The 26,625-nt window shown below is 43.6% G+C and overlaps 1 protein-coding gene across 3 annotated transcripts in view; it reads right to left on the reverse strand.

Moving 5' to 3' along the window:
- Positions 1–480: 480 nt before the first annotated feature.
- Positions 481–26,625, reverse strand: part of CILK1 (ciliogenesis associated kinase 1) — a 51,648-nt gene continuing 25,503 nt past the window's right edge. For all 3 annotated transcript variants that reach the window (XM_028509109.2, XM_036024239.1, XM_036024240.1), the window contains 10 exons: positions 26,067–26,146; positions 16,811–16,943; positions 15,943–16,114; positions 13,026–13,193; positions 10,548–10,868; positions 8,922–9,112; positions 8,655–8,806; positions 7,680–7,808; positions 5,023–5,145; positions 481–3,996 (listed from right to left, as the gene is read on the reverse strand). In XM_028509109.2, coding sequence (XP_028364910.1) covers positions 3,842–3,996; positions 5,023–5,145; positions 7,680–7,808; positions 8,655–8,806; positions 8,922–9,112; positions 10,548–10,868; positions 13,026–13,193; positions 15,943–16,114; positions 16,811–16,943; positions 26,067–26,146 — 1,624 coding nt within the window. In that variant the 3' untranslated portion in view covers positions 481–3,841. The remainder of the gene's footprint in view (positions 3,997–5,022; positions 5,146–7,679; positions 7,809–8,654; positions 8,807–8,921; positions 9,113–10,547; positions 10,869–13,025; positions 13,194–15,942; positions 16,115–16,810; positions 16,944–26,066; positions 26,147–26,625) is intronic.

A 26,625-nucleotide genomic window follows, 5' to 3' on the forward strand; every position in this document is an offset into this window, starting at 1 on the left:
TATGAGTTTCTTTTGAAGGCTTATATTGAACACGTGCGTGCACTGTGAAAGCGATCAACATACAAGATAGGTTTTAATCATGATGGAATCAGAAACAAGAAGTTGTGACCTGTGCAGGTTTTCAAAAAATATCCCTAGTCACCTCTCTAAAAGCTAAACTTAAAAAAATGCTTCCACATTGTGGGATAACTCTCCATACCGCTGTTCTAAGGGTATGCTTCCAATGCACAAGTGTTAAGGAGGAGATATAAAACATCAAAATTCCAAGTGGGAAATACTATTGTTCTTTTGATGGAAAAACATGAAAAAAAAAAAACCCCAGAACACTCAATTTTTTCTTAAACCATAACTTTATTTTGAGCAGAATTTTTAAATGTAAAATTAACATTTTTAAACACTTTAGGATGAACTATTCAAAAAGCAACATTTTATTTCAGAAGGGGCTTGCATAAGTGGTTTTCTGTCCTCTATCTTTTCATCATTATGAATATTTGCTTTACAAATAAATATATTCCCAGTTACTCCTTTGTAATCAAATCAGTTGACAAAATTTCTACCAGAAAGCTATTATTCAGGTCATTTTAAATTCACATTAGCAGTGTCTATAAGAAACTAATAATACAGATTAAGTGATATTCGCCTCCAGTTTGTCTTCTTAATGGTTTCCATGAGAAGATCCTCACAATAAATTATATAAAATACAGTACTTTGGTTGCAAATTGTAAAAATAATCCTAAAAATTAACCACATACATTAAACAAACAAGTTGCTATAGTATGCTTTAAATGATATGTAATTGTATGTCACACATTTTCTTATAAACATATTGCTTTTGGTCATACACTGAGCTGAATCATAAAGCCTGCTTTCTTTTTCTCTCCTAAATGGCACGAAAACAACGACTTGATGGAAGGGAAACACTACTTCATGAAAAACACGTCAACCATGAACTCCAACAGTACTGGTATTTGTACTGAAAAACAGATTCCTGACAAAATCTTGACAATTCTCGACAAAACAAGAATAGTTTCATTTTACATGTGTTTCCTTGATTGTATCCAGTCTTCGAAAACTCCAGGAGATGACACAGCATTGATTTTTTAGATGCTACTTAATCCTTTAGGCGAGAGATATGTCTTAAAAGTTGTTTTAAAATCAATTTTCTTCCTACTTAAATCCTATCATCCATAAGCTGGGGAGGGCTTATTGTAAAATGAACAGTCACACCATGCTCCTTTTGTGTCCGTGCAGTTGACATGTGTGCCCCTTGGTGCACCGTTGCTGAACCCTTGGGCACGGAATGAGAGCCACCCCTGTATGTTACCAGGCGCCCTGGAAGGCTTTCTGACTGGAAGTGAGGTATAGTCATGGATAGGTACAGTGACACTCATCACTTATCTTGGTGTCTTGCAGTACACTTTATAATTCTATAGTAATTTAAAAAATACATGCAACAGGTAGCATTTTTTTTCCATTTAACAGTAACAACAGCAACAGAAACCAGGTCACTATTCCCTTCTATAGTAAAAAACTTGTATACACAATTATCCTTTACCCATTTCGGGGATGGGGGTAGGGAAAGTACTTTATAGGATTTTGCTAGTTCTTGAGAATTTACATTGTTTTTCCCCAGTATTCTAGTTTTCTCAACTGCACATCAGCTTCTTGACTTCCACATGAATAAACATCTTTAGTTTCCCAAGGGAAGTTGTTTGCTGATAAACAAAGGAAAGATAAGAGGAAGAAAAGCAAAATATTTTCTGAACTCAGGCCCTAAAGAAGTATTAGAAAAACCACTTTATAATATGTAATAACCAGGTAACAAGGGTTTTCAATTAAAAAATATATAATGACTTTAACATGAGCTATAGTGTCAAGAATATGGTATTCACAATCCATTTGCTTCTCTAAGGGGTATTTACAATTTAAACCCAGCTTTCCAGCAAGCTGGGCATGGTTATAGATTAACTTACTTTGTATACATAATACAGAAAGAGAAAATAAATATTAACCTCAGGAAAGGACTCATTCCTGAAAACACATTTTCTGTTGCTTTAGATAATGAGTGGAGAATATAATACAGAAATGAATTCAGGTTCAAGTTGTGCTTACATACATATTTATTTTCAGAAGCTCAGCCGCCAGTTTGTTAACAGGAAAATATTACCTATCAAAGCCACATCCATTATGTGCTTTTCTCCTGGCCCTAGGGATCATAGTGCTTGGTCAAGTACATTTTTGAGCCAGATTCTCCAATGCGGAAATTACTCCTGACTTTATACTGTGGGCTCTTTAGGAGCCACAGTATAATTGGTTCAGGTCAGGCTACAACATATTACTAATACACTGAAGTGATAATTTACCAACTTATTAGGCTGAACCATAGCCAAATGCCAATATTCATTTTAACCTACAATAACGGCAATTTCACAGGGTGCAGCTTCTGTACCCTGGAGCCTGGAACCACAGGAGAGTGCTTGAGCCTGGGAGAGTCAGTGCACTACCGAGATTGCGCTGCATTCTCTGGCAGTGACCTGCCTTCTTGCCTTTCGGGTAACCATGAGTGGAGGCAAATGTGTCCTACAGAGATGGAGGAGAGTGCACCTTCTGACTTTTTCTGTCTCCAAACTAGCTTTGTCATTTTCAAAATCACTGTAAACATTCCTCTCAATGGAAGAGCCCACACGCCAACCAATAGAGTTCTCACTGTTGAAAGAAACCACACAAGGGTTAAGAGTTCAAAGTTCAAATGTGGCACACCGTGACATTAACATCACGGTGAATGTGACTTCCTAGACAAGTGGAACCTCTGTCATGAATCTTTTCAGCTCCCCACATTGCCCTGAGATTTTGGCTAGGAGAGAAGATTATTTGTTGCATGTTCCTAACCAGGCCTGGTGAACTGAGCTGAATGCAAATTTCTATCCGTTACTGTAATAAAAAATGTGCTGCTTTGAAACTTAGATTTTTGGTCATGTATCTTGGCAGGGATATCTGTTTCATTGACTGTATTAATCTTTATGTTGAGAATCTTGTGGCTTGAAAAGTCTTCCTTTTGTGAGTACATATACCATCTGATTTTGAAAAGGGAAGAAATAGAATGTGACGGCATACAGCATGATAAAGCCTGGTTCTATTTGGCTATCTCCAACCACTATAAAGGGTGCCGTAGAAATTTAAAAAAATATTTACTTAGAGTTCTTTCATCTGGGGGACAAACACTGAACAAAGCGAATTACATAATGGTACTTTTAGAACAGCACGGGAGTCTCAAAAAATCAAACCGATCACGTGACACTGAGAGAAGCAGAAGGTCCTTTTTCTGGTGTTGATGTCAGTCCAGGGAAGCTTAGGTGCCTGATGAGCCACATTTAAAATTTAACCACTTTGCAAATATCCACACGCATTGAGTAAATAACCCTTATCATGTAGTCTTAAATTGCACCCCTATTGCAATACTGCATCAATATTATTACATTTTTAAAAATCTGTATAAAATATTATCTGGAACCCCCAAAAGAAAATCAATTAATCTTTTAAAAATTTGTTACAAAGTTGGCTGTATAAAATGCTAAAACATAATCCATATATACAAAATGCTGCTGTTTAAGAAAATAATGGGACCCAGTATTAGAATAAAATAATTTTGTACAAAAAAAGGGTATTGCATTTAAATCAATATTTAAGAAAAAAGTTAAAAAAGAACATTGAAATGTCTTAGTTCAGAAGAATAACTATAAAGTGTTTGTTTGCTTTTACACCATCTGAAAGTTTCTTGTAGGTAGAACACCAGTTGGCTGAGACACTGTCCTGCTTTCCCCTCCAAAGGGCTCTGTGACTGTCACCGCCGGGATGGGTACTTGGAAGCCCAGTCCGTCCGGCCATGCACTGGCTGTGCGACTGGAGGCCGTGGGATCAACCCAGGCGTGCTTCTAGGCTGGGTGTGGAAAAAAGGTCGTCCAGGATGAGGTCTCACAGACTTCAGGGAAGAATAACCTGCATGGAAGAGAAAGGTGGGCCTGACTGATAGGGTACCCATGCAAACGAAGTGCAGATAAATGCAGCTAGTGACAAAAATATGAGAAAATGAGAGCTCAGGAGGAGCACTTTGCCTCCTATTCATAGTGTTCCCTCTCTCCATTAAAGACAACCTGCTTCTATAGTTGTCAGGCCAAATACAGGTATCATTCCTGACTCCTCTCCTTTTCTCATATTCCACTTGTAATCTGTCAGCAAACTCCATTGGCCTTTCCTTCCAAATATACCTGGAATCTGGCTCAACTCAACTCCCACCACCCCAGCTCAGCTCAGCATCATCCCTTGCCTGGATGGTTAGCCCCCCGCTCCGTGTCGCTGCTTCCAACCTAGCTCTTCCCTTTCAGTCTAGTGACAACAAGCACTTGAGCGGGCCTGGAAGATGGAAATCAGATCACCTCACTCCTCTGCTCAGAAACCTCCAGTGGCTCAGCATCAGTGACAACATGCTTACAGTGACTTCAGGGCCTCATACCATCGGGCCTCCCCTCACCTCTCTGACTTCCTCTCCCTACTCCCTCCTCTCACTCACACCACTCCTGCACTCTCCCTTTTTGCTGTTCGCTGAATATGCCAGGCCTGTCCTGTCTCGAACCCCACATATTTCAAAATCCCATCTCTGGAGTGGTCTCGCCCATACCACTCGGCTTGCTCACTCACCTCCTTCACATTTACTCAGCACCTCCTTTGCAGTGAGGTCTTCTTTGGCCACCTTATCTAAAATTGCAGTGTGTATCCATCCTTCCAACTCCCACATTCCCTACTTCCTGCCTGCATTTTTTTCCTTAGCACCTACGAGCATCTTATCTGGCTCACTTATTGTCTATAGATTGCACATTCCAGCTCCACGGGCACCGGGAGTTTTGTCTGTCTCCTTCCCTGGTGGATCCAGACCTCCAGCATGCCCATTCATGCCTATGACTACAAAGCATGTGTCCAATGACTATTTGCTGAATCCCTTTATGACTAATCCAGAATAGAACTTACCAAGGGAAGGGTCTGGAATAGGTGCCAAGTGTACCCTCTGCACAGCAGAACCAACTTCTTTTTTCAGGAAGGAAGAGAGATAGTTTCCAGTCAGCCCACTAGAACTCGTAGAGCTGGAACCAACTGATTTGCAAAAGCAAGAGCTCATTAGTGCAAAGTCACACGCACATGACACCGATAGGATTGAAGGCCAGCAGTGCAGAGTGAAGGATTAGGCTTTATTTTGGGGGGAAGAACTGGTAAAGACATATTCTGAGCAGAGCATTCCAGCACACCACACTGCAGAAAGATGCGGGGGGGGGGGGGGGCAGGGACAGTGCTGCTCCTATACTCCACACCCAAACGGAGGATGGTTGGTTTGTTTAAGAAAAAGAAAAGCTGGCATTTTCTTTCTTTTGGTATAATCTGTTTAACCTGTTCTGAAATTTGCTTTTTCCACTTCATAAGATAGAAGAATTATCCTGCCCTGTTGGTATATGCAAATTCTAGAGTACGGCTAAACCATAATTAATTTAACCATTTTCTCATTGATCAACACACAAGTTATGTTAACTGTTTAGCTATTCCAAGTAATTCTGCAATAAGTACTGTTGTCTGCCATCAGAATAATTAACCATTATCAAAATACATTAAATAGCCCCGACTGGTATAGCTCAGTAGATTGAGTGCGGAGCCTGCGAACCAAAGGGTCAGCAGTGCTATTCCCAGTCAAGGCACACGCTTGCATTGCAGGCCAGGATGCCACTAGAGGGCGCGCGAGAGGCAACCACTCAGTGGTATTTCTCTCCCTCTCCTTTCCTTCCCCTCTCTCTAAAAATAAATAAATAAAATCTTCAAAAAAAAAAACTCTTTAAAAAAACTACATTAAATACATTCATTTATTATGTCAGTTCCATCTCCTTAGTGCTTTAAGGGCCAAACTACATACTACTCATCTGAGTATTCTAGGAAGTTAATGGAATGCCTTACATAGAGCAAGTAATCAATGTAAGAACATATTAGATGGGGGAATGAATATCTATAAGCCTTATTATTAAGGCTTAAAGCTACACACAGAAAAATAGGAATGTTATTATGGCCATTATACAAATGGAAGTTATAGCCATTAAGAAAAGAGATCCTGAGCAGCAGAGCTGCTCTGTGGCTTCCCGACAGAGTATTCTTGGCAAAGCGCTCAGAGCAGAGTGGGGACTATGGTCTGGGATGCACGCCCGAGGAGCTGTGTGGTCAGCTGGAGCAGATTTTGCATTTCTGGTGAACAGACAGATAAGAAGAAAAAGGAGACGGGAACTTGAACAGGTAAAGTCACAAAAGGGATGAAACATACAGTCACTAAACACAAGAAAAGATGCTCAACCTCATAAGTAAACAGGACATGCATGTTTAAGACAAAATAAATGCCATTTCACACCCATCACATTAGCACAAATTTTATAATCTTGACAGTACCAAGTGGCATCAAGGATGCAGCACAACTCCCATACCCTGCTGGAGAGCAATTTGGCAACATCTGTGAAGTCGAAGATGAGCACACCCTTTAACCTAATGCGTTTACATCATACCCAGAGAAACCTCACACAGGGGCACAGCAAGGTCCATTTCAGCGTACTTTCTAATAGCAAAAATTATAAGCAACTTACATGTTCACCAAGAAGAGAGGGGATAAATAAGTTATGGTCTAGTAAAGTAATAAATGATGGTATTATATGGTTATACATATTGTATGTTATATGATATATATAAGATGATATATATTCTATAATGTATAATTGCTACATATGAATACATGCTTATTAAAATGAGTGAAGTGGAGATCCAGAATTATATGCACATAAATTTTAAAACATTCAAAACCATACTATATATTTCATGTATATGTTTTTTTTAAAGCACAGAAATAACAAACACCTCTATCAGGTGGGGGCTGGGGAGAGGGAGTAAGGGGAAGGGAGGGAAGGCCTACACGTTGGACTTTGGGTCTCTTTGCCACATGTGACTTCTTAAGCTGGCAGTGGGTATGTGGGTACTGATATATTATTTTCTTCCTTTTTGTATTCCTTGAAATAAATGAGCACATAATAGATAAAGGTGGAAAGAAGTCAAGCCCAGATGTTTACCTGGGAAGTGGGAGGGGAGCTGCCCGTGAGAGGGAAGGCAGTGTGGGAGACAGGCTGGCTGGGAACGGGGTGAGTCAGCCTGCAGAGCTTACGAAATGCACTTACGTACCCATTTAAAACTATCCTTCCAAACTATCTTCCAACTGGAAGTTTTGATGCCCTGGGCTGGGGCTGGGCTATCAGATGCAAAGGACAAGCTGGAGCAGGGCAGACGGAGTTGCGCTTGACTTCTGGAGGTTGCCCACCACAGCGGGGGCCTCAGAAGTCAGACTTCATAAAGTTAATTTTGTTTTTCCCATGAGCCAAGAAAGACTATGCTTTTCTCCCCAGGTACTCTTAAAGGAAGATCCCGTGGAGCTGTTTGATTCTCCAGGGCCTTCTGCCAAAAGAGAAACAGGCACAGTCTTGGAAAAGAGGCCCAGGGTCTTGTCCCAGAAAAGCCCTCCTGGTTCCACAGCTTGTCCCCTCGTCTCTGTGCCCACTCTGCCACCTCCAGAGAATCTGCTTCTTGCCATTTCGGGGGTAAGAATTAGCACTCACCTGAATTTATTTTGCTGATTACTGACACCGTCCCTGAAGACTTTCCAGATAAACCAGAACTAGACCATGGATTAGATGGAATAAAATCCTTGCCTGGAGTCGGGAGGATGCCATTTCTTATATTTATTCCTAATAGGAAAGAAATGTTTTTCAAATTCAAAATATGCATTTAACCTTGCACCAGACTTCAGAGATGAAATTAATGCAGAACCCAATTTGTCAAAAAGTTTCTGAGGGTCAAGAACCTAAGCAAAAACTAACTGTGACAAGGGAAGGTGCCGTCCTCGGGCTGGGTGTGTTATCTCACCGGCAGGTGGCCTGAGAGAGGCGTCTCACACTTCTACACACACGTCTGTCCCATGTCTTCTGTCCTGAACCCTGCTGGTGCCGTCCTGGACCTGAGTGCTCCCGGACATTCCTACTTGTCCCCCTCACAGACCACTGCCTTCCTGTCATCTAAATTCCTCTCTGCCCTCCTCCAAAGCCCTGACCTCTGCAGCTCTCTCCTCTTTCTGTCTCCTGTCCCCCGAGATTCCATCTTCCCACCTGACTTGCACCATCGTCGCCATCCCATGCTGATGACTCCAGTCTGTACCAATGACCCTCATGTCCAAGGTTGCCTTGACCTTAGCCTCAAGCCAAACCACTTTCCCTCTGGACCGCCCACGTTCCCACTTGTGTCAGGCACTGCAGATTCTGGGGCAGAGACCTCAGGCATGAGGCCTGGCTCTTACCAGTTCCTTCCTCCCTGGGGGCTATGCCCAGTTTCCTCTACCAAATTTCTTATTTTGAGCAACTATACAAAGTAAAAATAAGAGGCCTGGGCTCCAGCAAACATTTTTATGATGTTCTCACCAGTTCTGAAGAGAAGCCCCAAGCACTTGCCTTCCAAAACAGAATCTCTGTGAACATGTGATTCCAGGGAAATGGTTTCTTACCAATGGTCCAAGAAAAGGCAAGTGTTTATATTATTACCAGGCAAGTATCGGGAGTGCTTCAAGTAGTGCTGCTTGGCTCCCGAACTCGGGGTCGGCGTGTCCCGCCTCTGATACGATGTCTGGGTGGGGGCGCTGTTTCCTGTCCCCACGGGCTCAGAGGGTTTCTTCAGGTCCAGAACACTCTCAAATCTGAATTGAGAGAACGTGGCTTAGGTCACGCAAGACAGAGCCCTCATCAGATGGGCAATGGTCACCTCACCGATCCCAAGTTCAGTCCGTTCACAGACAGAAGCCGCACACTTGCCTGCAGAGGGTCTCGTCACTCTGTCTCTTCTTGTTTTTCAGGTCAGTCCTGGTGAGGGACGGGCCGAACTCCAAGTCATCCAAGTCGGCCCAGTCGTCGGAATCCTTTGTTGACCTGGAAGCGAGACCCCACCTTCTCCTGCTCTTTGGTTTGATCTCACCGTTTTTGTGCTCCAGCCCAGGTAGGATTTTCTGTGTTTATAAGGAGAAAGGAAAAAGGCAATACTTGGCATTAATGGAGCTCACCCAAGGGTAATCTCCATTCTGAACTTTCTTGGTCATAAAAAGGAGGTATCTGGGGTCTTTCATTCCCTAATAGGCACTGCTTATCTGCAAGGGCAACTGGGGAAACACACTCCCAGACTTTTGTCTCTCGCCTGCCCTGCAGAGACTCCATCATTTTTCATCCTGCGGGGACACCGAGTCATATAAGATAAGGGTTTTAAAAAAGAAATTCTAGGTACTTCTCCAAAACTAGGACGATGGCTGGATTCTCATTCTGGTCTCATCTCAAAGAATTAACATGATTTATAGTGTTATAAATAAAGATGGAACAGAAAAACAGCTAAGATGTTGCTCATCCTGCTCTTTTACAGAAAACAATACAAGTAATGGTTTCTTTGCCTTCTTGGTAGACCTGGATACGATTTCACTACAGAGTGAGGTATCATGGGAAATTTCCAAACACATGGCTTTCAAGTTTGGGGCTGGGGGACAGTGAGCAACCTGGAGACGCCAGCCTCATAACCTCCCACAGTGTTACACATTGTGCTGGCTGGGAGCCAGCGCTCGCAGAATGAATACTAGTTGACGGAGAAAGTACTGCCTTTGCATAAAGGTATTAGAAAAGCAGACTTTTGGACAGCATCATAAAGTGACTGGTAACTGCACTTCCTTATCAGGTTATCATCTGACTAAATCTAACACTCACTGTCTCCTTTTGGACTCTAGCCCAAGAGGAGAAAAGACCTGGACTCAATTATTGCCAGCATTACCCAGCACTGATGGCATTCATGGGAGTAACAACCTATAAATACTAGTATGGCTCTCTGGGATTTCCAGAACATCTTCCCAAGGACCTTTGCTTCTCACAAAGAGCCCCGTCAGTGGGCAACACAGACGTGGTGATCTTTTACAGGCGAGGAAACGGAGTCCACAGGGATTGGTAACAACAACTAATACTTACCAAGTTCTTACTCGGCACCAGGTATTAATTTACAGTCTTTCAAATACTAACTCATTTAGTCCTCAAAAAAATTCTGTCAGACAGGTGCTACTGCCATCCCTATGTTACAGAGAGGAAATGAGGACCGGAGGGTCCAGGGAACATGCACAGGCCAGCCAAGCCACGAAACAGCAGAGCCGAGGTGTGAGACCCTGGCAATCTGGCTGCAGCGTCCCGCTCTCAACCGCCACAGCGCTGTGATTAATAGGCAGAGCCCGAACTTGAACTCAGACCTCTGACTCTAAGGCCAAACCTCTTTTTACAATTCCGCGATATTACCATGACAAGTTTATTATAATTTGACTTCATGTGCTAAAAAAGAAGATAGTTCACACACATTAAGTGAAGTCAGAAGAGGAAAAGGCCAGGCACAAGGCCCAGCAGCGCTTCTTCCTTGCTTACCACCTGAGGGTTCTTGATGTAGAGGGATGGGAAGAGCAAGGGGCTTGGCTCATCCTCTAAAAGATGGCTCTGGTGGTCTGTCCTGGAAGCCTCTGCTTTGTAGGGGTACACGAGATGCTGAGGGGGCTGGCTGGCTTGATGCTGTCTGGAAGAAATCCGCGTGTGTGGTTTGGTTGGGGGCTGGGCAGGAGGGACTGGCTTAAGGTGAGGAGGCGGGCCTGTCTTTTCCAGGCCGTCCTTCTGTGGTTTTCCTGGATCCGGAAGGCTCTGCGTGGCGCTGCCCAGTGGGTGCCCGATCTGGAAGTAAGGATACCGAAGCGCCTGGAATGACACAGATGGTTGCTTCAGGAGAAAAGTCTAGCCAGGAAGGTTAACACCATCAGGCTCACGGGGCTACATTCCCTGTGACCAGTTTACTAGAATGTCTTAGCCCAAACCAACTACAGGGTGGGGCAAAAGTAGGTTTATAGTTGTATGTATGGAAACTAATGCAATATTTAATAAAAAATAATAACAGAAGAATAAATGCTATGTTTTGTGCACTCAAACTGTAAACCTACGTTTGCCCCCTCCACATATCAAACAGCAGGTTCAATCTGTAACACCTCGTGAATTTTTTCTAAAACACCATCAAATGCATGGACTTGCAATGATCTGGCTAAAGCCACCAGTTACATTGCTGTTACCTTTGCTGCTTCAGAAAAGCATTCTGGCTCAACACAGGTCCTAGCTACTTTGCTACATGTCTTCAATATAATACTTCACCTTTCTAAGCCCATTTCCTCATTCCAGAGAAAGAGAAATAAATACTGTAAAACTGAAACAGCCAAACACAATGATCCCGGGGGACCCTGAAGAACCAGGTGTAAAATAAACAAGTGCATCTGCTTGCACCCCAGGAACACCATGAGTGTAATACATGGTATGGCTGTACAACTAGCCACTAAACCTTGTTCGTTGTTCTGAATAATCGGGTTTTCTAGAGAGCCAAAGGATAAATCTTGTAAGTTTTTCTGAAACACTCCATTTTCCCTAGTCTTTCTGAATGAAAATAACCTATCACAGCATAACCTTTCTTAATCGTTCTGGAACATAGCTGGAAACACCGATAAGCACCATTGGAAGCATACACACAGAGGCAGTGAAGTGGATGCTCTGGCACAGGCCCTGGACCCAGCATCGAGCTCAGAAAGTCTCCTCTGCAGTCCCATTCCTGGAAGTCTCAACTGTGTGAGTGGCGCTTTTAGCTTTTCTGACACTGTAAAAAGCACACGTGGCTCCCTTAGTTCCTTGTTATGGAATCTTTTTAATTTCTGTGTGCATCTTGTAAAACACTGAGTTCATCAGAAAGCTTCCTACCTGCCCTGAGAATATTTGTGAGTTTCACCCCAAGAAGCACATTTCTGAGAGCTTTCCCACCTCTTGGGCCATCCAGAGTCTTACGGTACCACTTGGCTTTCTTCTCCGAGCCTTCAGAAAGCTGCTTTTCTGCAGATCCTTAATCCCCCAATTACCACCTCTGCAGCTCTCACAAATTCTAACATCACATCTGCACTGTCTCAAATGTTGCTGTTATTTTGCTTGGCCAAATCATCACTTCTGGTCACTGTCCTTTATTCCCTGAGCAATGTGATCATCAATGAGACAAGGTGAGAAGGGGTCGGACGCAAGCAGCGCAAAAGGCAGCTGGCGGGAGGCCTGGGGGCGGTGGAGCCCACAGCTCCGCCACACCTCCTTGGGGTGCATTTCATAGTCTAGGCCAAGGTGGCCTGGTGGAGGGTGGGCCGAGAATGCAGGAGGTACGGAGTCAGAAGACCCCCACCTGAGTGGCTGCACTGCAGTTGGTGCCACTATCTGTACTAATTACTAAGTGAGTGATTAGGGCAAATTGGTTAAACTTTCTGAGATTCAGTTTCCTCATTTATAGAATGAAAAGAGTAATTAATGCCTACCTCATGGGGTTAAAATCACACACACAAAAAAACATTCTTCAGCATTTATAAACTGAAAAGTGCTATGAAATGCTAATCACAATTATTATCCCAACTCTCTCTCACTGGCCGTTCTCTCTGTCATCCGTAAAATGAGTGAGTTGGAGTTTACAAGGTAATTTCACATTCCTTTTCAACAACCAGCACTGGCTTATAAACAAATAGTTCAATAACTTCAACTCATAGAGAATATATTTGAAAACATTCTCCAAACACAGGTAGACATACATCTATTTTCATTCCTACACATACGGTGATATAGCATGTGAACTGTCCGCCAGTCTTCAGAGCAACCACAGATTAAGTCTTAACTATGACTTTATATGAGTTTCAAACTATTTTAAGATAATATACCAACAGTGGTGTTCATTACTATTTTTAAACATAATACCAAGTGAATTACTTCCAATGAGACTTATAGAAATTATCTGGAGTTAGGTATTAATGTCACAAGAAACGCATCGAACAGAAAAAAGTGGAAGAAAACCTGACTAGCTGTTGGCCGTTTTTTGGGATCCCACTGGAGCATGTCTCTCAGGAGTTGAATCGCTTCGCTGCTAGCATTCGGAACTAGAGTCTTTAAGTTATTGGGCACGCACTGTGGCCAGCGGAAGTTCATAGCACTTGAAAGTTGGTAGCCTTCTGGCCAGTCGGTCTGAAAGAAAGAAAACAGAAAACTTTGCTCAGCCAACCCGCGGTGGTAGGAGTTCGCATGCCAGCTTGGGTGCCCACAACAGAAAGGAAGTCATGTCATCACGATGCCACACCCACCCGCGCGGCACTGTGTGCAATGACTGACACACAGGAGGATGCTGATGGAGAGACTAGGAAGTGCATGAAGTCGGGGAAAGAGTGGGAGGGACAGGATTTGCCACCAACTTGTTTGATGACCTTACCACAAGACAGTTCCTCTCTCAAGATCGAGTTGAACCAAGTTACTATTTCCCCAACTGTGCTCCATAAGACAGAGTTTCTGGAAACTGCTAGTGAGACAGATACTTGGGGCTGGGGGAATAAAACAAAACACTTTGTCCTCAATTAAATAAAGTTGCCAAAATCTACATATCCCCATCTTGATGATTCAAAATACGCATGTTGAGAAGTCCAGCAGCAGAGAAGGCTGTCCCACCCAGTCTCAAGCTCTCTACCATTCCACCCATCATGCCTGAGAGGACAAAGCCAGCCCCATTTGCTATCGTGGCACCATTTGCCCAGCAGGCCTGCGACCTTGTTAAACATGACTGCCATCTTACTCTTCTGAGTCTGTCCCCACGACTGAAATTACTGGCAGCGAGAACAGGACTAACGGCTCCCTACAGCCACAGGCAGAAGACAACATGGGCATGAACTGCAGCCTCTGGTCACAGTGTCTCCGTTGGAACTCCCAGCAGCCCCCGGGCCACAGGGCAGCCACCCCCACCCTTTTCCCCTTTTTAGTCCAGTACAAGCTCAAAGCCCACCCCTCAAGGCTGGTGTCTCTCTCCACACGGTGCCCCTCTCCTTTCTTGGAAAGTGAATAAAAACTTTATTCTCTACACTCTCTTCTCTTTGTGAATTCCTTCACAGCCGCATCCCTGACCACCTTAACAATACCCATGGCACTAAATATGGAAGCGAAGGCCAGGAAAAGAATGAACAAATAATCTTCAGGTTGCCTCCTAGTTACAGCACTCCACTATTTTACAAGACACATTCTGGTGTAGTTGCTTTTTTTTTTTTTTAAAGCAAGGTGAAAGTAGCATTACATATTGCTTGTAACATTCATTCATTTAGTTACTACATGCCCACTATAGGCTTAGTGTTGGGTATCCAAAAATAATCTGATATCAATCCTTCCCTTAAGGATATCACTGTCCAAAGGAGGAAATAAGATGTTTGTTTAAAAACAGTAATACAGAATGAAAAGTAACAAAGGTCATGTGAGAGGTATGGATACAGTCATCCAGAAGAGGGAGAAAGTCCAGCAGGAAGGAGACTTTGGAAATCTTGAAGAGATGCCATTAATGACTCATTCAAATGACTTAATAATTTTTTTTGAGGGACTGGTTTGTATCAGCAATGGTGCTAGAACCTGGAAAAGGAAACACAAATATACACAAGACAAATCCTTGCCCTGAATGAGTGAATCAGGAAACGGATATGTACACAGATAACTGTATTAACCACCCAGATCACGTGGAAGATGGGGCGGAGACTAGAGGGGCAGCGAGGGGAAAGGTCATGGCGGGGCCTCGGAAGAAGAGCGTGCTGGGGCTCCGGAGGGACCTTCAGCTGGGCAAGGCATGTCTGTGCCAAGCTCTGCAGTGGGGAGATTCCAGGGCACCTAGCAGGCAGGGGGTACAGGTGTGGGGCTGCAGGTGTGAAATGAGGGACAAGGGATGACATGTAAGGGGGCTGGGTGATGGGGAGCCAGCAAATATTTTGAGAAGGGAGGTGGAGTACCAGAGCTGTTCTTTAAGAAGGTGAACCAGCTGTAGACTGAAGGATACGTTAGAGGGCAAAGACTCAAAGGCAGGAGGGCGAGCCCGGCCCAGTCTGCAATGGCGGTGGTGCACTCCAAGGACGAGAGCCACGTGAGAGATACTGTGCAGCGATATTCAACAGGGTTTAAGGACCCAATGCTCAGGTAAGGGGAAGAGGAATAGGGGAAAGAGAGAAGGTCAAAGGGAAACATGGCCTCAAGGCTGGGGCTCAGGGATCAGGATGGAACCGCAGACAGACACGGAGAATGAAGGAAGGACGCTAGCTGTGGGCAAACAAAAAGAGGTCAGGTGCACCCTGAACTTGTACAACAATGTGTGTCAGCTATGTCTCAGCACAACGGAAAGAAATCACATAAGCAGTGATGATGTAAAACAACAAAATGCATAACTAACTAATTTAGAAGTATAAAAAGTAACTAAAGTATAGAACACAACATGTAAGGTCAGAAGCACGTAAAACATTCCAACGTGTCTATGTTCTCTGGAAGAAGGTTTTGAAGAAGGCACACTGTGTCAGATGTGCTGAGTCTGAGGTGACGGTGAGGGTGTCGGGAGGAAACCTCAGAGAGTTGTACGTGTGTGAACGGAACTACAGAGGAGGGAGGTGCGGGCTGCAGGTTATAGGTAGGAGACTTCTGAATAGCTTACAAGTGCTGTAGCCGTGAGAACAGAGAAACTCGGCAAGGCAGGCAAGGCGCCATAGAGAAACAAGCAGAGGGAGTTGTGACAAATGCCTTCTCCTGGAGAGCAGGAGGAGGGAGCGAGGTGGCCGTATCTGAGAACGTGGGCCGTGCAGGGTCACTGAGGTCGCGGGAGCGATTCTAGGACAGCAGGTGATCACTGTGCCAGCGCTACACAGGGTGGAGGCCAGGGGGACGGGGAGCTGGCTGGGGCCCACAAGCCTTTGTTCCATGTCATTACCTTTTTCGGAGTCCCCAGTACTTGGCAAATTTTGAAGATTGTGTCAATTTCACTGGCCCCAGGGAAGAGTGGCCTGAGGGTGTACACTTCGGCCATGATGCAGCCCACAGCCCAGATGTCGATGGGGGAGCTGTAGTTGGTGGACCGCAGGAGCACTTCCGGAGCCCGGTACCTGGAGGCACAAAGGCAACCTCGCTGTTATCGCTCCCACTGGCCAGAAGTAAATTAAACATGTTATCGATTCTTGGCGACAGAGTCTACATATTTCCATTTTCTGTCTAGTTCAGAGGGGCATGTGCACGCACGAGCACTGCCAACCACTCGGGCTGCTGTGGCAAACAGGGCTTCTCTGTCTTACAGTATTTTCTATTGAGTGTGTCTCTACAGGACTCCTCTCTGCAGACATTTTGAGAAACAGAGTGAGGATAAAAGCAAGGAAAAGTGAGAGTGTGAGGGAAGAGGAAAAGAGAGAGTGAGTGAGAACATAAAACCTGTTGTCTGTAGGCTACCTCTTGGTCATGGCCAACTGCTTACATCAAATCCTTAGGGTCTGAAAGTTTGAATAATAATCCAGTTATTCAGACAGGTCTTTTGGAGAATCTTTTAAAGAACTCTCGTAGTTAACAGTCTTTAGGAAAGTCTACAAAATACTATTTTATATTATGGAAAAGCATAATGGACTTCTTTTGAAAATTATTTACGACACAAGCTTTTAAACCTTGCAAGATGCCAACACATCTACAAATGCGTGTTTTAAACTGCACCACTTCTTAGTGAAAAGTTAATGCTTGTGACATTATTATCCTCAGTATAGTGATATAGTTTTAAAGAAATGTAATTAAATACTTTTGAGGAAAATGGTATTCACCATCTGGTAGATACATAATCTGTGTAGGGAGGTCTTGATCGGATTTCTCGGGCCAATCCAAAGTCTGCGATTTTCACAAGTTCTGGTCCCATGCAGAGGAGGTTCTCGGGCTTTAGGTCCCGATGGAAGAAGCCTGGAGAGACAGTGGAGAAGGAACCCACAGGCAAGCTTGCTTCTGCATCCCTCTTTGCAGCTGCACTGCCCTTGTCATAAAAGCTCTAATTTCAAAAGTAGTCTGGCGAGACACTGAAGCCTCTATACATGCATCCCACTGATAATGCAGAGTCCTCTGGACCTCTCAAAGGACTTCATTCATTTCCCTTTGATGAATGCAAAATGTAAAATTATTCCAAGGTTGACCTTCATCATTTTTTTTTTTTGCCAAGAGAGAAAACTTCTTTTAAAATATCAAAATGCAGTTATGGGCTGAGATAACTTTGCAAAAAGAAATTGTCATCTAAAGAAAAAATATTTCAAAGGAAAAGTCTTATGGGTACTGAGAGTTTATACCACAGCAGAAACACAATTACAATTTTTGTTGAAGAAACAAGGGATTTATGAATATCACTTCCTCATAGCTGAGATTCTGGTATGTGCTGCAATAGATGTTTAAATGTTAAATACTACTTGGCCTAATGAAGAAGGAAGGGCACAACTGCAGCTCACATCATGAAAGGCAAAGATAAGTCGTCATGTGGGAAGGTCTCAGCTACAGCAAAGCTCTGGGGTGCATGCAGGAGACACCCAGCCTACCAGCCTTCCGGGTGCACTCAGGCAGCCACTGAGTAGTGATACATGGCCCTGAAAACCCAGAGCCCCCCCCTTACAGAGAGCCTCGCTGACATACACATTATTGTATGTGACTCTAAGCTCAACGGAACACCCAAACTGGAAATTCAACCCCATTTCAACACCATTTAGTTAATGCTGCTAAATGGTGTTAGTTGTTATGTGCTATTAGTAAGGTTGTGAAAGTTGGGTCCTAACTAGCCCATTATGGGAAAAATTAATGGCCCTCACTGAAGATCTTCACTATTGCTCAACCCCCTCTATGCTGGTAATGCCCCAATCTCTGCGTCTAATGTGCCTTCTCCGCCGTTTCCTAGACCTGTGTGTCTAATGACAGCACCGATGTCACTGCCATCCCCACAGCAACCTGCCCCAAACCATCTCTCCTTGAACCTTTGATAAGGTGCCTAGGCACCTGGTAGTAAGGCTGGATCCACCTCTCCCCAGACAGTCATGGAGCTGTCACATTTTTCATCAAAATACCTGCTATCTGTCCTGGGTGCCCTTTCTCACTGCCCCTGCCAAGCCCCTCTCAGGCCACCCTTCCCTGAGCTGCCACTTTCGAGCAGGCCTTCCTCGCTCCAGCCTGTCTGGATTTGCACGCTCTGACTATTCAGACTCTGTCTTTCCCTTATCAATGTCACACACACACACACACACACACCCCTTCCAGGGCTCCTTTCTAAATTATTCCACAAGGCTGAACTCCTTTCAGTCTATCTAAAGAGATAAATCCATTTTCCAATACTTACCACCAATATGTGTAAAGTATGTCCCGATCAGGGTCACTGTATTGATCCCCTTTAACAACATGGTGACCTTGCATTCTGTCTATATCGATCCCAATCTCTGTCATCCAGACTTTGCTTCATTCTTGATCCTGCCATTGTACCGACGTCTAAGTAATGGCCTCCCTCACACCAATTCCATAAGTATTCTAATCAGATTAAGAGTAAATTAAACCTAAATTATAGGAAGAACCAAACTTGAGGCTGTCAACTCAATAAATTCAAACAATAATTCAGCATTAGTCAAAAATGGCCTTTAAAATAAAAGAAAGAATTTCTGTTGTGGGCAAATTTGGATGTCCTGTTCTCAGCCTAATTAAACAAAGATGATCGACACCCACACAGTGGGCGAGGTCCATCCTAAGAGTTAGTGCATCTGAGTCATTGTGCTTGGACCCTCTGTTCTTCAGAGTGCCACCCGGCTGCCAGAAGGCCCGACTGCATGATCACTGCATCTCAGACGTGACTTAAGAATGTGAAAATGCAGGAGCAGTTATTAGAGAGTATCTTTTGTCAATGCACCCAGGAAGACTCCTGTGGCCCCTTACAATATATGAACCATGAGCCCATGGTTTCTCTTCCTAAAAACTCAGAGCATTAGAAACACCCCAGTGAGAAATGAAATGGTGGACATTGTTTTCTTACTGAGCAGATGGGAAAAGTGAGTCACGGTAGGTGGGTGAATTATTCACAATCCTACCAAGAAATGTGTCACAGCTGTTATACTAGGGAGCTCTACTCTGTCCCCCTCAATGCACACAGCTAAACCTTGATTTGTGGCTCTGGTTGGTCCTCTCAAGTACAGATTAATGCTGTTTCTCCTCTTAGTCTCCACTTTTCTCGTTTTGTTGGGCTAATACTATTTCCAAACTTATGTGGCATCTCTCTTATGAGTCATTTGTCCTCCAGCCCCCAAGCCCCACTGCCACCATCCACAACACCCACCTCAATAAACTTGCATCTTCTCCTGTTCTGTTCATCCCATCACATCGACTTGTACTCAGACACAAGTACTCTTTTTTAAAATTATATTTTACTGATGACACTATTACAGTTGTCCTGGTTTTTCCCCCTTTGCCCCCCTGTACCCAGCACCTTCCACTCCCTCAGGCAATCCCCCCACCGTTATTCATGTCCATGGGTCATGGGTATAAGTTCCTTGGCTGCTCCATTTCCTATACTGTACTTTACATCCCCGTGGCTATTCTGTAACCACCTATTTGTACTTCTTAATCCCCTCACCTCTTCCCCCATTTCCCACACCCCTCTCCCATGTAGCAACCATCAAAACAATCTCCATATCCATGATTATGTCTCTGTTCTTATGTGCTTAGTTTGTTTTTCAGATTCAACTGTTGATAGTATTTATTTGTCATTTTATTCGTGAATTTATTGCAATTTTATTTTTCACAGTTTTGATCTTTTTTTTATATAAGTCCCTTTAACATTTCATATAATAATGGTTTGGTGATGATGAATTCCTTTAGTTTTTCTTATCTGGGAAGCTCTTTATCTGCCCTTCAATCCTAAATATCTTTGCTGGGTAGAGCAATCTTGGCTGTGGGTCCCTGCTTTTCATGACTTTGAATATTTCTTGCCAGTCCCTTTTAGTTTGCAAAGATGCTTTTGAAAAATCAGGTATGTCCCTCATGTGGGCAGAGTATACCCTCCTCTTGTAGTTGATACTTTACTGTTGTTGGCAGATCAATGAGAGGGATTTACTCAAACCAGTCAGCTGCAAGGTCTGGCTATGACCACTAACCACCAACCTCCACCCTCTGTGGAGGATCAGCTGTGCAGGGGCAGGGTGGTGGTGCTCCAATGTGGTCTGTAGCTGTCCACTGGGTGCACAGGCTCTAGGGTCTTCTGGGTGGTGCTAACCAAGGTCAGCCCCCACCTCTGTTTTGCCCAGGGCCACCCTGCCTGACTATAGAGCAATCTGAGATGGCTGCTACTTGTGCTGGGTTTGGAGATTCCCAGGTGAAGCCAAGCTGTGAATCTAGGCTGGTTATTACTAGTGCTGTACCTGGGGCTCGCTGAGGCTGGCTGTTGTTTGTTTGATAGGATTTAGGAAGTTGTAAAGTCAGCCAAGACCAAAAATTCATATGCAAAAGCAGTTTGGGTAGGCCCATAAATTGGGTGGGATGGGGTCTCTGGGGATCTCCAGGGCCAGGCAAATAGTGTTAGCCAGGCCAACAGAGACTCAGACATGGCACCCACCTGCCAGCTCTGTGGCTCTGTGAGAGGAGGATTTGAAAAGGGACAAGGGCCTCTGCTGGCCTTTCTGTCTGGGGAAAAGCTGCCCTCCAGCTCTCATCTGGATGCCAGACACTTCAGTTCCTCCTGTATGCCACTGGTGTCTTTCAGGTTGCTACCCTGGTGCTGGAGCTCAAAGGGCGTGAGTCTGAGTAGGTGAGTCCCTGTCTGGGTTCTTTAAGGGGAACTGCTTGGGACTCCCGAAATTTTTTCCACTGACTCTATCCCCACTGGTTTGTGCAGCCACAAGTTATGAGGACTTATTTTCCCGGCACTGGACCCCTGGGCTAGGAGCCCCGCTGTAGGACTCCTCATTCCCGAAATGTCCCTTCTGAAATTTTACCCATCACACACAGATGTGGGACCAGCCTGTTCCCTGTCTACGCCCCTGCTACCAGTCTGGATGGATGTGTTTTCTTTAATTCTGTAGTTGCCAGACTTCCATTCAACTCAATTAATGACAGTTCTGAGTGATGGTTGTATATTTATTTTAGTTCTAGTTTAGATGTGATCGTGTGAGGATGCAAGCCGTGTTTACCTGTGCTGCCGTCCTGACTGAAGTCTGCAGTGCAACTATTCTTGCACTGCAGACCCTGTCCTTGCTTCCACCCTGGGTCGTGCTCCCGCAAACACAGAGCATCTCCTCCCATCAGCCAGACTGTATCCTTTCCCTCACTGCTCACTCGTCTTTACTTCTACTTCCACAGAGGACATGGGCACCATTGAAATAAAGAGAATGAAGATTCTGGTTCCCCATATGCCCCTCGAAGCAGCTTTCTTTTCTATGGATCATACTTCAGGCCCCAAATAAATAATCAGCGGGAAAATGGCCAGGAAAAAAATGAAATCAGCAAACAGACTCTGAAATTGGCTGGTGAAAACAGTGTCTGTCAGCTGACATATGTTGCCTGTTGCACCATCATAAGCCTTTATAACTAGGAACATTCATGAGTGTGTCTGCAGGATGCAGCCCTCTGTTCTCTTCGCTGCTGAACAACAGCAACAGCTACTATTGGCCTCACGCCCATGAGCTCTATTCCTTGATAATTAAAAATACAAGAGCCTCATGTCATGTACATTTACTTTTCATCCCTATTTTAACAAAACATTACTATTTCCATGTGAGAGACAATACTGTATGGTGGTTAAGTGTACAGATCAATCAGACTGGCCAATTTCAAACCCCAGTTCTGTTCACTGGCTGGCAAATCACTTAACGTCTCTGCCTCACTTCCCCCATCTGTAAAATGGGGAAATAAAGGCATCTATCTCATGGGCTTGTTATGCAGGATTCGGTGTGTTAAAATCTGTAAAGCTCTTAGAGCAGCACTTAGCACATCGGCACCTTGCAAGAGCTTGCTGTTATTAGTAGTATGAATCCTCTCACTTTCTCCTTCCAATACCCTGGTCAAGTGGAAAGGCAGACACAGCTCCACTTTTGCAGATAAGAGTCAAGGCTCATGAGGCTAGTGATGTGTCTGTCCCATGACCTGTGAGGAGGTGGCACTAAGCTCTGAACTGACTCCTGGCTAGGTCCATGTTCTGCTGATGTGTGCACTGGGCCTGTAACAAGAGTCCACTTTTTCCTCTGCCCTTCTGATTCACAATGCAAACCTGTATAGCTGGGTCATTCTGAGATCACACAACAGCAAAGTGCTATTAAGATAAGAACTTTCCTGTTCAAAAGTGTCTGGCTTTCATAATTCAGAAACAGCCCTTCAATTTAATTTCAGGGTACCCTATGCCAGCTGAATAACAAAGAGATTTTCTCTTTCATCCTGGCAGAAAATGTGTTATGCTTACTTTTCATTAAGAACCCTGGGGCAAGGAAACCATCAGCCACAAAGAAGGCTTTTTCCCCTCTGCCACATTCTGTTACCGATGAACCTGATATGAACATATGGAATTAACCAGAGAATACTTAATCACTATGAATTTATATAGCACACCTTTCTGTGACAGAAGTTATAATTTCACAGATATTACTGAATTTAAACCTACACAATGTTTTTATGAAGAAGCCCATGAGAACAGTCACGCACAGAAAGGCCAAGGGCGACTCGAGGGCATGTACAGGAAAACAGTGGTGAAGCACAGAAGCAGAGAACCACTTCCTAGGGCAAAACATTGTCCTCCAAGCCACCTAATGCATTTCTGATTGCTGGCATGGAAAAGTGTGACCTGAATATTTTTAAGGGCAGGTTAAGGATGAAACACCGTGTGCATTAATTATTTAATTCCTGCAAAGTACATATGCTTTGGCATTGCTCAGTCAGCCCCAAGCAGAATCGTGCTTTCATTCCCTGTGCGGGGAAAGTACTCAGGGACATGAACGACGGCCATAGCAACTACCTGCAGCACTGCTCTCCCCTCCCACAGGAGTGTCCTCCCCGGGGGAAGAATGCACCTCCTCGCAGTGAGAGCAAACTAACAGAGAAGAGCCTGAAAATCACCAGAGAGACCTGTGAAGTGCTTTAGGTTATTATTATTATTTTTTATCATTACTAGAGGAAAGAAATAATATGGGGTTACATGTGCAGTTAACCAAAGTCAACACTCTATAAATACCATTAAAAAGTTTCCAAAAATCATTTATCAATGAAAATGAGGTAGGACCTATAAAATTACTATCAACCTACAATTATCATCACTATTTTCTTAACCTCTTACTCTCTTGTTTGCTTTGAGGACAGGTTTTTCTAGTAAAGCATGGTTTATGGGCACAGGTATCTGAGCTAATCTCTGCCCTACCACTTTATTACAGTGGGGTGGTTGAGAGCACTTTAAACCTCTCTAACCTCTTTGGAAGGAAAAGATACCACCTTTCCTTTCTACCTGAAAAATTGGCATGGAGATAAAGTAACAGATGAAATGTTATTAAGTTACAACTAGAACTAGATACTTAGAGGCTGGGGTTATAGAAGTACAGATGGTCTGACCTTCTCAATGAATGGAGCTTCCAATATACTATCCGAGTGTCTACGGCACATAAGGGAAGCTAGCAGTGCAGAGTTCCAATGGGCTGATTTGGCTAACAGTGTATGGAAGCTAAATTATTGGATATAGGTATATATTGTGTATGCACACATACAATGTACATTTGTGTGTGGATGTGTGTGGGGGGAGCATATCTGTGGATACATGTACATGAGGGTTTGTGCACATGGAGATGAATATGCACATGTATGAGGGCTCATGTGTGCATTCGTTAGATGGGCTAGGTAGAGATCTGGATGAAATGCTACATGTTCCTTCTGGCAACAAATATCTGAGTCACATAAAAGCAGCAAAAAACAAAAGGAGAGAAAGCCGAAGAATGTCAACTTTGTTTTAGCTCAGTTTGGAGCACTGAGCAAAACAGCCCAAGCAACTGAGATGCTATGACTGGTCCAAAATGAAAACATTCTGGTTGACCTTTCTCCTTTGAGAATTTCTTGGATTTCTTGTCATTTCTTTTTCCTGGACTCTTACATCTAGTAAGTGACTCTTCTCCCCTTGTTTGTCCTTGGTGTCTTACTATAAGTTTTTCATGCTTTGCAAATTCATACCCCTTGTGAATCTGGTGACTATGGGCTAAAGTGCTAGCTCGATCAATCTCAGCAGAAGCAGACATATCTGCACTAAAAACTTTGTCCTAGAATGGGTTAACATGTTGACTCAGTCTTGTAATTACTCGTTGATTATTCAGCATGTGACTGAGGCTTACAAGAACTTGCACAGATAGTTTCTGTCTGTTGTTTGCATTTTATTTAGTCTCTAACTGTGAGAGGCCACGTAGGGGCTAAAGTACAGGCTGGGAACCACCCCAGATGGACTGTGCTGCATGCTGTGGCAGAATGTCTTTTCTACTCACTACCAATTTGTGTCAGATCTGAACTGACTGTATGATCAAAGCGTTTCCACCCAGCTTCCTTTTTGGGTAACGAAACTCATTGTTGGTGTAGTATTTGCAATGGATGGCAATAATATCCTTAGATTGGGAGTGAATGGTTCCTGCCTATGCAAGATCAGCCACTTTGCCCACCTGTCTGTATATTACAGTGACCTCAAATCACCCCCTGAGGGGCCTCCTGGCTCTACTGATGAACACGTCCCTCCCATGACTGTGTTCACCAGAAGGCATCCATCCAACTGCAGGTGGGTTTGTGTCCAGTTAGTAACAAAGACTAGTAATGCCCCAGATACCTGCTGGAAAATCTAACCTCAAACTCATTGCTGATCAGTCTCTTCCAAAAGCTCAGCTAAGAAGAGCAACAGTATCAGAGAATTTCCTGAAGGGTATGTGGCCATCCATTCCTCGAGATCAGCGATTTTCAACCAGCGTGCTGCAAGAATTTGTAAAACATGCAATACCTGACTATTTGGTCAGGGGCACTGACCTTTTTTTTCTTGGACTGTTGGGTTGTCAAGTAAAAAAAATGACAACATCCAACGCAACATAGCCGTCTGGTGTAAAAAATCAAAATCATACCTGTTTTTTTTAGATTGGGAAAAATATGTTTTTTGGTGTGGTTCATGCGTGCCATGAGATGGAAAGGTTGAAGACTGCTACCCTAGGTACTCTAAATCTCTCCTTGGACTAACCAGACCGTCCCTGGAGGGATTATACCGGGCCGCAGCAGAACTGTTTTCTCCGACCAGGTGATACAATCGTCTTACACTGAGGGACGTGACATGAACCTTCCCCATGTAGCCCATCCCTGTGTTTACCATGAAGTCCCCTCAACAAGGGCACATACAAGAGAACCTCTTTTGTCTTGGTACCAGGAATAGCTCTGCTTATCTTGGGCAACTGGACTGTTTTTACTTGGGGGGAACTATGTTGCTTGTAATTGGTCATGTTTTGCATTGTCAGAAAGCAAGCTCAGCATCAAATCCACAGCCTGCTTCTTTGACTTAAATACAACATGCTGATATGCATTTTGTGGATCAACACCACCCCTGGCTATATCTATAACTTGTTTTGCCTGTGCCCTTTTATTTTTTTTCTAATTTTTAATCATTTTACTTCCCTGTATTAGACTATTTTTGAACCCTTTTAAGTAAACTGATACATAAATACATTAGGAAAATGAGAAGCCACAGCAAATCCATGTCAGTTACTGGGTTAAACATAGTATATAAAACTTCTATAAATCCTAATCTTAGGTTTCTCATTAATACACTAGTTAATGATCAGGAGTAATTTTAGATCTATAACTAACAAACTTAATGCTAAAGCCTAAAGAATAAGAATACACAGACATGATAACGAGGAATATTCAGAAATCCAGTAACGAAAGATAATGTATTCAAAAATCTATTGTCAGCCTCTTGATTCTTTAACCTTTGCTGGGAATCAGTTAAAAAGGACATCGAAGCTTCCTGTATCAACCTGATGACATTTCACTGCATCCAAAAGAACAATAATCCAAACCACCTACCGTGTTTGTGAATAAATGCAAGTCCTTGCAATATCTGATACATGATATTCCTTATAGCAGACTCAGGAAACAACTTATTTCTGTATGGAGCAGAGGAAAAAAGTTACAAATCTAGATTTACAAATGAAAATGGGACTCATTTTGGTTATACAGTTAGAACTTACGAAAATATTAGCTTACATGCTAATTTGAGCAGATCCTTTGGTAATAAAGAACAAAGAAAACAACCATATATCCATACAAGAAAGCTATCTGACATACCCCAAATATATTGAGTTAAGTTAGAAAGAAGCAATGATGAAGTATTTTATAGTAAATTCCCTCAATACAATTCCCTCTAGTGTAGCATATACAAATCTCCTCTCTCCATAATAGAAGCTAGAACTTAAAAACATTTAATAGGGAACAGCTGAGGCTTTATGAGTGGAGGAGAGAGTAACATTTTCTTTCCCCAGTGGGCAAACCATGCGGCTCCCCTGCTGTTACGGACAATGAGGACGACACTTGTTAGCCGAAACCACTGAGGGGTGCTGTGAGTGGCTTCCACTTGCCACCAAGA

Source organism: Phyllostomus discolor, chromosome 4, assembly GCF_004126475.2.
Source record: "Phyllostomus discolor isolate MPI-MPIP mPhyDis1 chromosome 4, mPhyDis1.pri.v3, whole genome shotgun sequence".
Taxonomy (NCBI): domain Eukaryota; kingdom Metazoa; phylum Chordata; class Mammalia; order Chiroptera; family Phyllostomidae; genus Phyllostomus; species Phyllostomus discolor.